Here is a 13,222-nt window from a genome sequence, read left to right on the forward strand (position 1 = left end):
CCTGCACGCACTCACTCCAAAGGTCTTTATGAGCTGATTGTTTGGCTCTGAGAGGTGATTGTTGATTGTTTGATTGTTTGCTGATGGAGATCTATTTCTGTTCAAAGGGAAATGGCTACCGCACACAGCATGCCTCCCCGGGCCCACGTGGCCCTGCCGCCTCCATGGAGGCCCTGTCCCCCTTCTTCAAGAAGAAAGCACACATCCTGGAGGTCCTACGCAAGATGGAGGAGACGGACCCTCTCAAGTTCCACCCGTCCACCACGAGCCTGTCTTTCTGCGACTACAGCCAGGTGCTCATGTCCACAGAGGCTGTTCTGGCTGCTGCTGAGCCCCTCCCTCTCCAGCCCCTCCACACACACTGCCACTGCTCGCGCCCTGACGCTGACACACACCAGCATGTCAACGGTGACGGGGCGGTGAAGTGTGAGGCGGGGAACACCTGCTGTTTACACTGCAAGAGGAGCCCAGAGGGTCCTCCAAAGCCATGCAACCATGTCTGTAGTACTTCTAAAGCAAACTCAGCCTCCCAGAGCCACGTCGTCCCCGCAGCTGCTACGAGCGAATGTCACAGTAAGAGCAGGACAGCAGAGGCTGCTCCCGTCTCCAAACAATGCACCAAGAATGAAGTCCACCAGCAACCAGCAGGCGCCGCACACCCCTCCGTCTCAGCTGATCCGAGCCTGCAGGGGCTGGAGGAGCCGGAGAGCTCTGAGAGCTTTCTAAACGACAGTGCCTCTGAAGAGATCACTGGGTTCAGCTCTGTGAAGGACAGCAAACAGATCGCCCACTGTGACACGGAGGACAGTGAAGGAATTCAGAACGGTGTCGCCCTCATGAGCGACCCCTCAGCCATCCCCGAGAAGGACATCCCTGATCAGGAGGCTTCGTCTGTGAGAGCTGGAGCCTCCGTCAGTCCGAGCCCGTCCTGCCTCAGCGACGTCAAAGCCGCCGCCATCAACTCTCCGTCCAAGCTGCTCAAGTTCCTAAAGATCCCGTCCATCGGAGAGAAGGCTCAGGCTTCAACCTCCGCCGTCCGCCTGAGCCCACAGCTCACCCGCAGCTCCAGGATCCCCTGTCGCACAAACAACTACGAGGTCTACCACTCCCCTGTTCCCACACGCAGAGCCACCACCACAGAGCGATGCAGGCAGCCCCCTCCGCCCCCCTCCAGGTCTGAGTCCTACCCCGCCACACACTCAGCCCCGACGTCCCCCCCACAGCCTGAAGAAGAAGTCTGCCCTGCGCCCGTCAAAGACATAAGCTACAGCAGCCTCTCTGCACCCAAAGCTGCCTCAAAAATGGTCCCCCCCTCTTCTTCCTCCACCTCCTCCTCCTCCCCCAAAGTCTCTCAGAGGATTCCTCATTATGAAAACGTCTGTAACATGTCCAGAGAGGAGGAGCCGGCTCAGAGCCTTGAGAAGAGAACCATGCTCCCCTCCCAAATGAAAGCTAACGGCGGTGAGAGGAAGCTCGTTAAATCACTGCCTGAAAGCGTCCTAAACCCCCATCCCCAGAGAAAGCAGTCCTCCTCGTCCACATCGGAGTCCACATCAGACGATGAGGAGGACTCAGACAGCCCGGTGTGGGTCAACCACCACAGCCTGCCCAGCTCATCAGCCCTCGGCAAAGCTCAGGGCCGAGCCATCTACGCACAACCCAGAGAGAAACCAGAGGCCGACGTCACTGTGCAGAGCTCAGAGGCCCCCCAGCCGCCTCCACCTCCAGTCCGGAGGGGCGACTCCTCTATCCCCAAGAGGCCTGCATCCGGAGCAGGGAGACTGTCGCAGGCTGACTCCAGTCACCACGCTTTTAAAGACAGACTGGCTGCGCTCAGCAAGCTGAGGAGCTCTGAGGATTTACAAGTGGGCCTGAGGCCGGTGGAACACGTGAACGAGGGCACCTACGTGGAGGAGAGGACTAAGACAGCAGAGCGGCCGATGGAGCTCCACAAAGAGGAGCAGAGACATTCAAAGTACACAGACTCTCTGGACAGTAAACCTAAAGGGGTCGGTTTGAAGTACCCGGGCTCGTCTCAGATGTATGAGCAGGCCGTGAAGTCTCAGCCCAAACAGGAGCTGCTTGTAACGAAGCCCGAAGGACCCAAGAGTAAGATCGGTCTGCCGTCACCCAATGCAGACGCTCCGCAGGTTCTACGCAACAACATCAAGTGTCCTGGCTCTCTCAATCTGGCCTACAACCTCAAACAAACTCCTCATAGTAGCAGCAGCCCCAACAAAATCCCCCCAAAGTCTCCGTCCAAACCCTGCCAGCCTCCGTCAGTCCACAGAGCGAGCAAGCCCACAGAGACCCCGCGCTACTCGTCCAAATCAGAGGAGAGGACGAAGATCAGCGGGAAGGGAAAGAAGAACCCGATGTACGGAGACAGCCTGCCGCCTCCTCCTCCCAGACCTCCAGCATCTGACGCAGAGAAGCAACCGATACCGCCGGCTCCCAGCCCGCAGTCCGCCATCGAGCAGAAGGTCATGAAGGGCATCGAGGAGAACCTGCTGAAGCTGCAGGAGCAGGACCGAGGACTGCAGGGCGGGGAGGTGAAGCAGAAAGCCTCCAACGGCATCGCCAGCTGGTTCGGACTGAAGAAGAGCAAGCTGCCCGCGCTCAGCCGCAAGACCGACGGCACCAAAGCGAAGGACGAGAAGAAGGAGTGGAAGATCAACATCCCGTCCGTGGGCAGGGACTCTGTGAAGATGGCCACCAGGTGTAAAGAAGGAGTGGAGGGTCTGAACATCTCCACCCTGATGGAGAAGGCGGAGGGGCTGAGGAGGGCTCTGGAGGAGGAGAGGGCGTACGTGGAGAGGTCGGGCAGAGGTCACTCCTGTGAGGTGGTGATGGACCAGGCTCAGGGACAGCTGGCCGTCATGTACCGAGGAGCGCGCTCGGATAACTTCATGCAGCAGCTGCTCAACAGGTGAGAACGAGGACACGAGGATGGAAAGAGCTTCATGATGAGAGATAGTCTGATACTTTAGAGGAGAGGCTCGTTCACTGCTGCAGTTAGATTAAGAGACTGACACTCCAATGAACCTTGTTTGTGTAGCAGAGGACGCTCAACCTTCATAGTTTGATCATCTCAAACTGGTTAAAATGTAAACTGATGCTACAGATTGTTAATAAAGTTTAAAGTCTAAGTAAGCACTCTTTTTTTAAGCTATATTTTTGGGCATTTTCGCCTTCATCAGATCGGACAGCTGAAGAGAGACAGGAAGTATAGGGAGTAGAGAGAGCAGGAAGAGATGAAGCTAAGAGTCAAGGCCGCTGCAAAAAAGGCTACAGACTCTGTAGAAACACCATATTTGGGGGCGCTGGTTAGCTTAGCTGAGTAAGTATGCGCCCCATGTACAGAGGCAAGACCCCTCATTGCAGCAGTCACTAGTTCGACTCCCAGTCACGACTCTTTGCTGCATCAATCAATCTTTATTTACAAAGCGCAAAATCCCAACAAATGTTATCCTCAGACTCTTTCCAATCAGACCAGGTCTAGACCGTACTCTATGTTCTATTATTAACAAAGACCCAACATCAAGACCGGATCAGATCCAGTCCCCTCTTACAGACAGGACTCAGTCTGATCTCATCTTAATCCACCATGAGCAGAGCACTTTGCAGCATTTAGCAAGTTACAGTGGCAAGGACAAACTTCCTATAACAGGCAGAAACCTCCAGCAGGACCAGACTCATGTTAGACACACATCTGCTGAGACCGTGTTGGAGAGAGGGATAGAGGGAGATGAAGAGAGAGATGATAGTGGGGAGACGGATAGTAGTAGTTGTAGCAGCTGGAGTCTGGAACGTCCACAGCAGCAGAGATCCAGAGGAACCTACGAGACAAGGGAGCTCAGGGACTCCAGGGAGGTCTATGGTTAGTAACTTTAATGGGAAAGGAAGAAGATAATTACAGTGGCAAAGACAAACTTCCTTTAACAGGAAGAAACCTCGATCAGGACCAGACTCATGTTAGACACACATCTGCTGAGACCGTGTTGGAGAGAGGGATAGAGGGAGATGATAGTGGTGAGATGGATAGTAGTAGTTGTAGCAGCAGCTGGAGTCTGACACGTCCACAGCAGCAGGCTGTCTACGGCAGGGATCCAGAGGAACCTACAAGACAAGGGAGCTCAGGGACTCCAGGAAGGTCTATGGTGTGTATTTATATTTTAAAGGCCTGAGAAAGGGATGTTACAGCGGCAAGGACAAACTGCCTTTAACAGGTAGAAACCTCAAGCAGGACCAGACTCATGTTAGACACACATCTGCCTGTCTGCATGTCTTCCCACACCATAGAAACACTGAATTTGTCAAGCTTTACAGTCAGGAGAGAGGTGACTCAGCATGTTTCTCCAGTTTTGAAGCTCCTCTCTGTGGAGCGAGGTTTTTAGAGACCCAACATGTGTTTGATCTGATTTACTTTTACCTCCTCAAATTCAATAGTTGGACATCCTCTCCTCCTTCAGGTCACTCCATCATAACATAAAGTTCATCCACTCCTTTTCAAACTCAGACCTGAACATTCCTACTTTTCGTCAGTGTAATCTGCAGCCTCCTCGTATCTCTCTGAACTCCAGAGCTCCAAGCTGCAGAGTTAAATGAATGTGCCTGTAGATTAGCCTGTGACACATAAGCTGAAGAATGTCTTCAGATAAAAAACTTTAACATTCAGTTCTTCTGTTTTATCGCTCTTTAAGCTTCTCTCTGTGATTGTCTTGTTCTGGTGAAGACTCTTGAGACGGTTAAGGTAATCAGATAATTAACTCTCTGTGTGTGATGAATGTGCAGAGTGGACGGGAAGGAGGTGATCAGCGTGCCGCAGCGTCGACTCTCGTTCGACTGCAAGACCTCCAAACCGATGTTCGGTCAGCAGAGCGACGTCATCAGTCACACCAGCAGCCGGGACGACATGGAGAAGGTATGTTTATTCCTCTGTGTAAAAGATGGACGACATGACGGCTCCCTAAAGTGAAGCCAGATATTTTGAGCTCCTCCTGCTGATTGGCTGCAGTACAGGTCTTAAGGCCCGCCTCCTCCATGTGAACAGATGGGACATGGATCAAACTAGAAAATCAAAAACTATGCAAACAATTTTTTTCTAAACTCCAGTTTCAGTCTTTATAGTTTGTTCGTGTCGTGCAGATTCATGTCCAAGACTTCATTTTGCTGCTGTAAAACCTGGTTTAACATCATGATTGACAGCTCTGTTGACCAATGAGACTCTCTGCATAAAGCAGAGCTTTGTGCACAAGATTATCAGACTAGAGGAGGAACAGTTAGAGGGAACATGATGAACATTATCCCAAGAGTGATTAAACTTGGGAACTATGCTGTGGACCGTACCCAGCAGAGTTGGATACAACAGGAGGAGGTGGAGATCTGTCTTCCATCTTTATTTGAGACGAGGTTTTTGTGTGTATATCAGAGAAAAAGAAGCTTCAGAGCTGCTTCTGTACATTCTCAGCCTCTTAATTTGTCAGACCGCTTCCCTGTATGTTGATTCTCGGTGCACTCACCTCTCCATCTGCTGCTTTGTTGTCGTCTCACGCAGGGATCAGACAGAATCGGCAAGATCACGTCAGACGAGAACCTCGCTGATTCAGTTCACCTCCAACAGCACTTCGCAGGTAAGACGAGTCTGCCAGGATGAAAAATGTCTCCGCTCTCTTTAAGGTTTATGAGCGCAGCGACCTTGTGGAGGATCAAACCGGGAGTGTGTGGAAGAAGTCTGGGAATAGATGAATGAATGTATGTATGAAGGATTCCACAGAGTGAGGGAGACGTTAATGAGAGAAATACAAAACACTGGAGGATACGTCCATAAAAATGCAACTGCTAACCCAAGAGGAAAAACGCAACACAGAGTTTATGCAGGAATCAAAACTATGAGAGCTCTAATTAGTGTGTTCAAATATGAAACTTCTCCTTGGATCTTTTTCTAATAACTCTAAGGTGATGTTTAATGTATGTTGATGTAAGGGCTTTGAGTCAGGGTCTCACCATGTGGGGATTCTATTTCCCATAACTAACTGCTAACCTTACATTATCCCTCTCTTTACCTGGCTACTGACTTAAAATACAAACACGTTGTTAAAAACATTGATTTAAAGATTATTTTATTGATCTAGAATTATTCATGTTTACAGTTTTTAATGGATGGATTCTTCTCTGCCTGTTGTGGTGGATTGAACATGAAACTGTCCTCATTCAGCTCTCCTTCTTCTCTGAGCTCTGAGGTTCACTCACCTTTAAAAATTAACTAATGTCACAACTTTGAACCCTGCTGCTATCATCATCACCACCGCTCAGGGTTTAACTTTCTTTGGAGAGATCAGTAACCTAAAGTTTCTCTCACCTGCTCCGCTCCTTCATCATATTGCTGCACAGGATCCAATATGTGAACATCAGTAGCCTGCCCATTCAGCATGCTAACGAAGCTAACGTTTTCGCCACATTGTTTTGATGCTAACAGAAGCTAACTGTTTTACCTCACCTTACGGTCTATGGTGTCAAAAAGCAGAAGCTAAATGTGTCTGAACTCTTTTCCGTGGATTGATTTGACATGACGTGTGATCAGAATGACTCTGGCGTTGCTCATGTTAGTGAAAGTTAATAACCATTGTCAAGGGGTTTTGACCAATCAGAATCAAGCATCTTAACACAACTGGAAGATCAGGAAGAGAGCTGAGTAATAAGCATATTTAATTGATTCCAACAATGGCAACACTGCAGTGTTTTTAATACGTAGTAAGTAGAGCTAGGCGATTATGTTATCATGATAAAATATTTCATATCAGTCGATACTGATTGTGGTGGGTTGAAGATCATAAGGCTTTGGATTTACTCATCTATGTTCACATGATGAGGAAAAACTCCCACAGGACTCTGAAGTAAAACTGAGAAACAATTCCTTTAAATCCACGGTTTTATTAAACAATCTATTACAAATTAAACAAGTTTTCCTAAACAATTAACTATACTAAGGTCCTTAATTGATCCTCAACTGTCTGCCTCAGTCTCTCAGCCTACTGCCACACTAAAGGCTGATTTATACTTCTGCGTCTCCCCTACGCAGCAGGGGCTGACGTGGACATGAGCCCCACATACTTGTGCGTCGGTGTGTCCGTGTCGCGCAGCAATTCTCCGCCGGGCAGTGCAGTCTCTCTGATAGCCGGCTACCTGCTTCCGGTCCCGCTACAATCTCTGTTTACTTTTCCACAGAGTTTCAGAGCGTGTTCTGTTAATCTACAGCTGATACATGTTGCTGTTTATCATACAGACATGAAGAATAGAGAGGAGGAGATGAAATACACGGCCGATGTGCGGCCGATGTCCGGGATCCCGGAAGTGTTGTAAATGAGGGAAAGACAAAGCCGCAGAGCGGACCAATCACAGGGCTTGCGGTCCGCGTCGGCTCTACAGGGAGTTACATTTTGGAGTAGGTGCACGTCAGCTACGTGCGTAGGCCTCGGCATAGGTACGGGAGCTACGCGGACCCCCGGCGTAGGGTACGCCGTTGATTCAACGCAGAAGTATAAATCAGCCTTAAAGAGCTCTCTCTCTCTCTCTCTTAAAGCGACAGTAACCTAACTCACTGCTGAAACAGCAATACCATACTGCTTTTAACTTTTTGGAAAATCAACATGAATTAAATCAAATTACTTTAAGCTGACTTTTAACACATTTTATAACTTAAATTCAAATCCCAAAATATAAAGGTTAACTTTCAACCCAAACTATACTGATTATTTATTTACTTTTAACATGTATGAAAGTAACTTGGCCCTTACTTCAATAATTATCATGATAAATATCAAATCATGATTTCATTTAAATGTAAAGTCAGATTTTTGATCTTGAGTGAAAGTTGAAGAAACCAGTTTTAGTTTGTATCTGGATTTGAAGCGTTGAATTAAGGCTCATTAGCGCCCCCTTTTCAGTGGTTGGGGGGTGTAATTACAGGTTTATTTATATCAAATGTTTATTGAACATTTGTCATATTTATATCGAGATAATTACTGTTATCGAATTATCGCCCAGCACTAGTAATAAGTTAATACTCTAAGTATGGGTGCATGAATTATTGATGACTCAGTGTATATATATTTCTGGTGATGTTTGCTGCTTTAATGCTTCCTGTTAGTCATGTTACAGAGCATGTTTCATCTTCTATCTCTTGTATTTTTCTCAGACTCTCTGCTGAATAATCAAACATTCCTTCCTGCCTGTAAATCTGCAGAAGTCCACGAGGGTTTGACTGAAACATGTGATTAGCATATGTGTGTAAAAACAGCATCATTAGCATATCAAAGGTGAATAAATGAGGGCGCGCCCCCGAGGAGGATCAGTGCAGAGGCTGCAGTCAGAGATAAAATTAAGAGTGTTGCATTCATTAGTTTCCTTTGTACCGTCTGTTGTTTATTTAATTATGAGAGCATCTCTTTTTACTCGGCTCACATGTGGAACAAATTACAAAGACAAGACAGAGAACTTATATAATGAAGCTGAAGATCCTCCTCTTTATCAGCTTCTCTAAACCTCCTCTGTCTTCTTCTTCTGCAGGTTCCGGTGCTTCCACGTACACCCTGGACAGCGGGATCGGTACCTTTCCCCTTCCTGACTGCAGCAGCGGAGCAGCGGGGCGTGGCCTGTCCAAGACGAGGGTCGGGGCGGACCACCATTCCTCGGGGTCCCCCGGGAGGGCCGGGAGACGGGCTCGCACTCTGGAGCGAGACCTGACGTCACAGGAGGAGTGCTACACGCCGCACAAACAGCTGATTCCCACCATTCAGTACGGCTCCGTGATGGAAGGGAGGGGCTCTGCGGGCGTCATCCGAGAAGGTGACCACAGAATTATTTTAGACCCACAGATCTTTAAAGGTCCTGAGGGGAACTTTTGGAGTTTGCTGGTTTTGGTCAAAATGAAACCTCTGATCTCTTCACTCGCTGCTTTCTTTTAACGGCCAATCACATCACTTCCTGAGAATCTGCAGTGTGCTGTTACTATCTTCATCCAACACCTACTCAGCAGCATTACTCTAAAAATAATCAGTCCTGTTTCTGGTGGTCTTGTTTGCTTCTGCAGGTCAAATAAGAACATCAGTATCAGCTTCTTTCTGCTTTTTAATCGGGTATGAACTCATCACAGTAGCTTTATTTAAGCCTCTGAGTTGAATCTCTTGAATGGACCAAAAGAACAGACTCCAAAACAACATTTTCATCCTCTTAACACTAAATGTCGTCCACTGGGATTCATCTTTAAGAGGAACATGAATGTCTTAAAGTTAATGCACTAAGTTCTTGATGTTTCAGGAGACATCACCATCTTTGATGATTCTGTAACGTGAAAGAAATGAAATGATTAACACGTGACTTTGATTTCTCCGTCCGCAGACAAAGAGGCTCATGGAGCAAACATGTTCTCCCCCCGCTCAAAGACCTGGACCTTCCCCAACCTGAAGACCCCGGCAGGCCCTGCGGAGGTTTACCTGGCAGTGGAGGAGGAAGAGGAGGAGCCTGTGTCGTTTGGATCGCCGTTCAGAGGGGTAGGGATGAATTCAAGCAGAACTTACTGGAAATAAATCGAACCGATTTTTGCCTTTTAATGGATAAGAAAGTGGGAGAGAGATGGGAAATGTGGGGAGTAGAGAGAGGGGGAAGACATGCAGTAAATGGTCAACCGGCCGGGAGTCGAACCAGCGACCTCTACGACGAGGACTGTAGCCTCCATACATGGGGCGCTTAAGCCCTGTTTCCACCAAGCGGTTCAGTTCGGTTTGTCTCGGTACGGCACACATTTTGTGGCGTTTCCATTGACTAAAACCGGAACAGGTCCCCAAATTACCAAGCCGTATCGTCCCACTTTTTGGTACCCTTCTGTTGGGGTGCCAGACATACCGATCCCACCCCAGTAGATGGAGCTAGAAACACTGCAGTCCATTGATTGGTCGAAAGAATCGTCACTTCCTGTGCAGCAGCGGTAATAAAGACACATAACCCCGCCATGTTTAAATCTCCAGTGGACTTCAGGAAGATCACTTTTATTGTTTTGAATATGACGTCAAGAGGCTCAGACTTTCCTCACGTTTTTCTTCTTCGTTGCATTTATTAGCAGCGTACACTGTGTCACGCTGCCATGACGTCACGCTATTACATAGCTGACGCAGCTATCGGCATCCGGCTTACACGCCGCCCACCAAGTAGGGCACGTTTGGCTGTGGAAACAGAAACAGGATCAGGCATTACCAATCCAACCCGTACCAAACTGTACTGATCCATACCAGACCGCTAAGTGGAAATGAGCCATTAGACTGCGAGGCCACCAGAACCCCAATGTTTTTTTAGGATGATTTCACAAGACACAAATGTTCTGTGTGAATCCTGAGACCACCAAAGAGAGGAACAGTGGCGCTTATTCTTTTTATAGTGAAAGTAAAACAAACAGTGAGGTTTAAGCAACATGTTTCACTTCCTCTAAGACTTTTTATATCCTCCTCTGGAGACAAAGTTTCATTTTTATCTCTCAGCTTTGTTTTTAAATGAAAACCACACAGTGAGGGTGACTTTAAGTTTGAGCTCTGTGTCTGATTCTCAGTGACGTGATGAGAATCTTTATTTTCTTTAATTTGAGAGAACCAGATGCATCATCAATGTTTAAAAAAGGTTAAATAAAGGTTTGTAGAGCTCGTATTATCGGGCATTTGCCTCAAGGGATCACAATCTGTAGAGTTCACAGCGCCATCTGTCCTGAGACGAGAGAGGACGGACGACAGACTCCACAAAGAAAAACCTTTAGTGGGGAAGAGAAGAAAGATAGCTGGTCTAACTTTGCTCGTTGTTCGGCTTCTTTTCAAACTTTATGTCTCCTCTTGCTGAAAGGCTCCGAGGCTGCAGCATGAAAGGAGTAATCTGGGTCACTAACAGACTTAAAATACTCTGCAGCAGTAAAGCAGAGCTACATTTTTAAATGTGCACTCACATCTTACATAATGACGAACACAGAAACACATTCTGCCTTCACCAATTATTCATCAGCTGAATATTAAAGATTCATTTAGAAGATTCCTGCAGCCCACTTTCTGCCGTTTGCACCTGAAGGCGTTACATAAGACCGATCACATGACCTCCGATGCTTCTGCTTCCTCTCAGGGCATGAAGGCGGGCGGCCCCTCCTCCAGCCGGGTGGTGGACCCCGGCAGCCTGCCGGTCCCCGCGCAGACCGGGATGAGCCGCAGGGGGAAGACTCGCACTCCCAGCGTCCCCGAGATGAGCCGGGAGGCCGGGCTGGAGCTGCTCAGGGAGCGTCCGGAAGAAGCCATCTCCCCGAGTCGCCCTCAAGTCCTGGAGACCCCAGAGTCCCTCAGCGACTCTCTGTACGACAGTCTGTCGTCCTGCGGCAGCCAAGGATGAGCCGGCCAAGGAGAGAGGATGGAGGGAGGACAGAGAGGATAAGAGCCAGCTCTGAGCACGCCTCCTGGTTGGTTGTACTGTGATGCTGCTGACTGACTGACCGCCATCTTTTAAAGAAAACTGTGCCCTCTTTGATGTCCGCAGGAATAATGTGGCGTGAAGCCGTTTCTCTGTTGCAACTGGAAGGATGGATGGATAAGACTTCTCCTCAGGATCAATAAACATGAAGCCAAAAGCCACCAAAACAAAATAGGTTGTTCACTTTTTCACAATCAGACCGACTGTGGACTCGCTCTCTTCGATTCATGTGTACAGGACTCCAAAAACGCATGGCTAAGCTAAAGATTAGCACAAAAAAAGTCACTCCTGGTAGTCGTCTTCGGTTCCTCTGACGGAGGTTTTCGTTCTGATCAGTTGGACAGCTGATGTTCTGTACTGTATCAATACATTCATCATCATTTCACCACATAATGTATTTAAAAAAAACATGAAGCTCCTTAAAAAAATGAATGTTCATGTCTGTGATTCTTGGTTGCTGAACTCATCACGATTTTAAATGTACAAACGATTTTATTGATCATGTTGATATGATTTAACGACCGATGAAGGTTGTCAGAAAATGTCTGTTTTTAAATCATAATACATTTAAAGGTAATATATACCAGCAATAATAACATAGATAAGAGAAATGGCTACATTATTCAATGAATATGTATTTCTATTATTTATTTATTTTGATGTTCATCATCTGCAGTCATCTTTTATTTTTTAATCTTTCTGTGAAACTTGCCGTGTCCTCGCTTCGTAGATTTTGTTCATATCTTGTACTTCGTTCCCTAGCCGATAGAGGTCCTATGTACCTACTGCCGTTTTTTCAACTTTCTAATTAAAATGTTTTCATTTAGCTCTGAGGAGTGAGGAAGCGTTCTTTGCAGTGGTGGCATCAGGAGGGGACGTTTTGTGCTGAAATACATGCTTCTTCAGAGTCATCCACTGATTCAGCGTCTGTTTGTGACGTTTCATTTATGTGGTGTCAAAAGGGAGGAAAATCTGCAGCAGAAATGTTGCAGAAATGCAGGTGAGAATCCAAACTGGAGGACTAAGTGAAGCAAAATGTTGCACTTAGGGATTTATGCATCTTGGAGCAGATGCTTTGCATTAAAAGTACTTTATCTAACTAGCTCAGGTGATTTGTCGTGTGCAGATTTGCACCGTAGAACAAACATGGGCAGATAACAGATGCAACTTGTCTAGAAGAAGTTTCTAGTCAGACTGAAATATCAATGCAGCAGTATATTTCTTTATCCTGACTTATGTCACACATCGATATCTGAATTTACAGCAGAAAGCGTGCTCTAATCATATCTCCCCTCCTTGCAGTGGCATGAACGACTTCCCTTTTAAGGGCACTTTGTATTCTTCAGATATCATGATTCATCATAATTACTGTAGGTTATTGCTGTGTCATGATATAATCACGTGCATCTGTTATCAGGTCATGATTTACTCTGCGTGTCACACCCCGACTGAAACATCAACTCTCTAGTTGGGTGTGATTTCAAACTGTGTTATGACTTTGCAGAATCAAGAGAGGTAAACACACAGCAGGAGCTTCACACTCAGTTGTAACGCCTCTGATGTTGACACAGAGGTGGGACGGCTTGGTAACCTCTGAGACATTCACACTGAAGGTGAGATGTTAGAGGTGAAAATATTACACCTTGAAAGGCAACATTTAACAGGGTTTAGAAGATGTTCAGATCTCAGGGGATATCAGGTTCCTCTTCTCAGATTATTAGGACACCAC

The 13,222-nt window shown here is 47.2% G+C and overlaps 1 protein-coding gene across 6 annotated transcripts in view; it reads left to right on the forward strand.

Annotated features, from left to right (window-relative positions):
* Positions 1-12,404, forward strand: part of nckap5l (NCK-associated protein 5-like) — a 64,823-nt gene extending 52,419 nt beyond the window's left edge. For all 6 annotated transcript variants that reach the window (XM_034694971.1, XM_034694973.1, XM_034694974.1 and 3 more), the window contains 6 exons: positions 108-2,929; positions 4,795-4,924; positions 5,558-5,633; positions 8,569-8,847; positions 9,400-9,551; positions 11,155-12,404. In XM_034694971.1, the coding sequence (XP_034550862.1) occupies positions 108-2,929; positions 4,795-4,924; positions 5,558-5,633; positions 8,569-8,847; positions 9,400-9,551; positions 11,155-11,415 (3,720 nt within the window). In that variant the 3' untranslated portion in view covers positions 11,416-12,404. The remainder of the gene's footprint in view (positions 1-107; positions 2,930-4,794; positions 4,925-5,557; positions 5,634-8,568; positions 8,848-9,399; positions 9,552-11,154) is intronic.
* Positions 12,405-13,222: the final 818 nt, after the last annotated feature.

This window comes from Notolabrus celidotus, chromosome 11 (assembly GCF_009762535.1).
Source record: "Notolabrus celidotus isolate fNotCel1 chromosome 11, fNotCel1.pri, whole genome shotgun sequence".
In the NCBI taxonomy this organism is placed as follows: domain Eukaryota; kingdom Metazoa; phylum Chordata; class Actinopteri; order Labriformes; family Labridae; genus Notolabrus; species Notolabrus celidotus.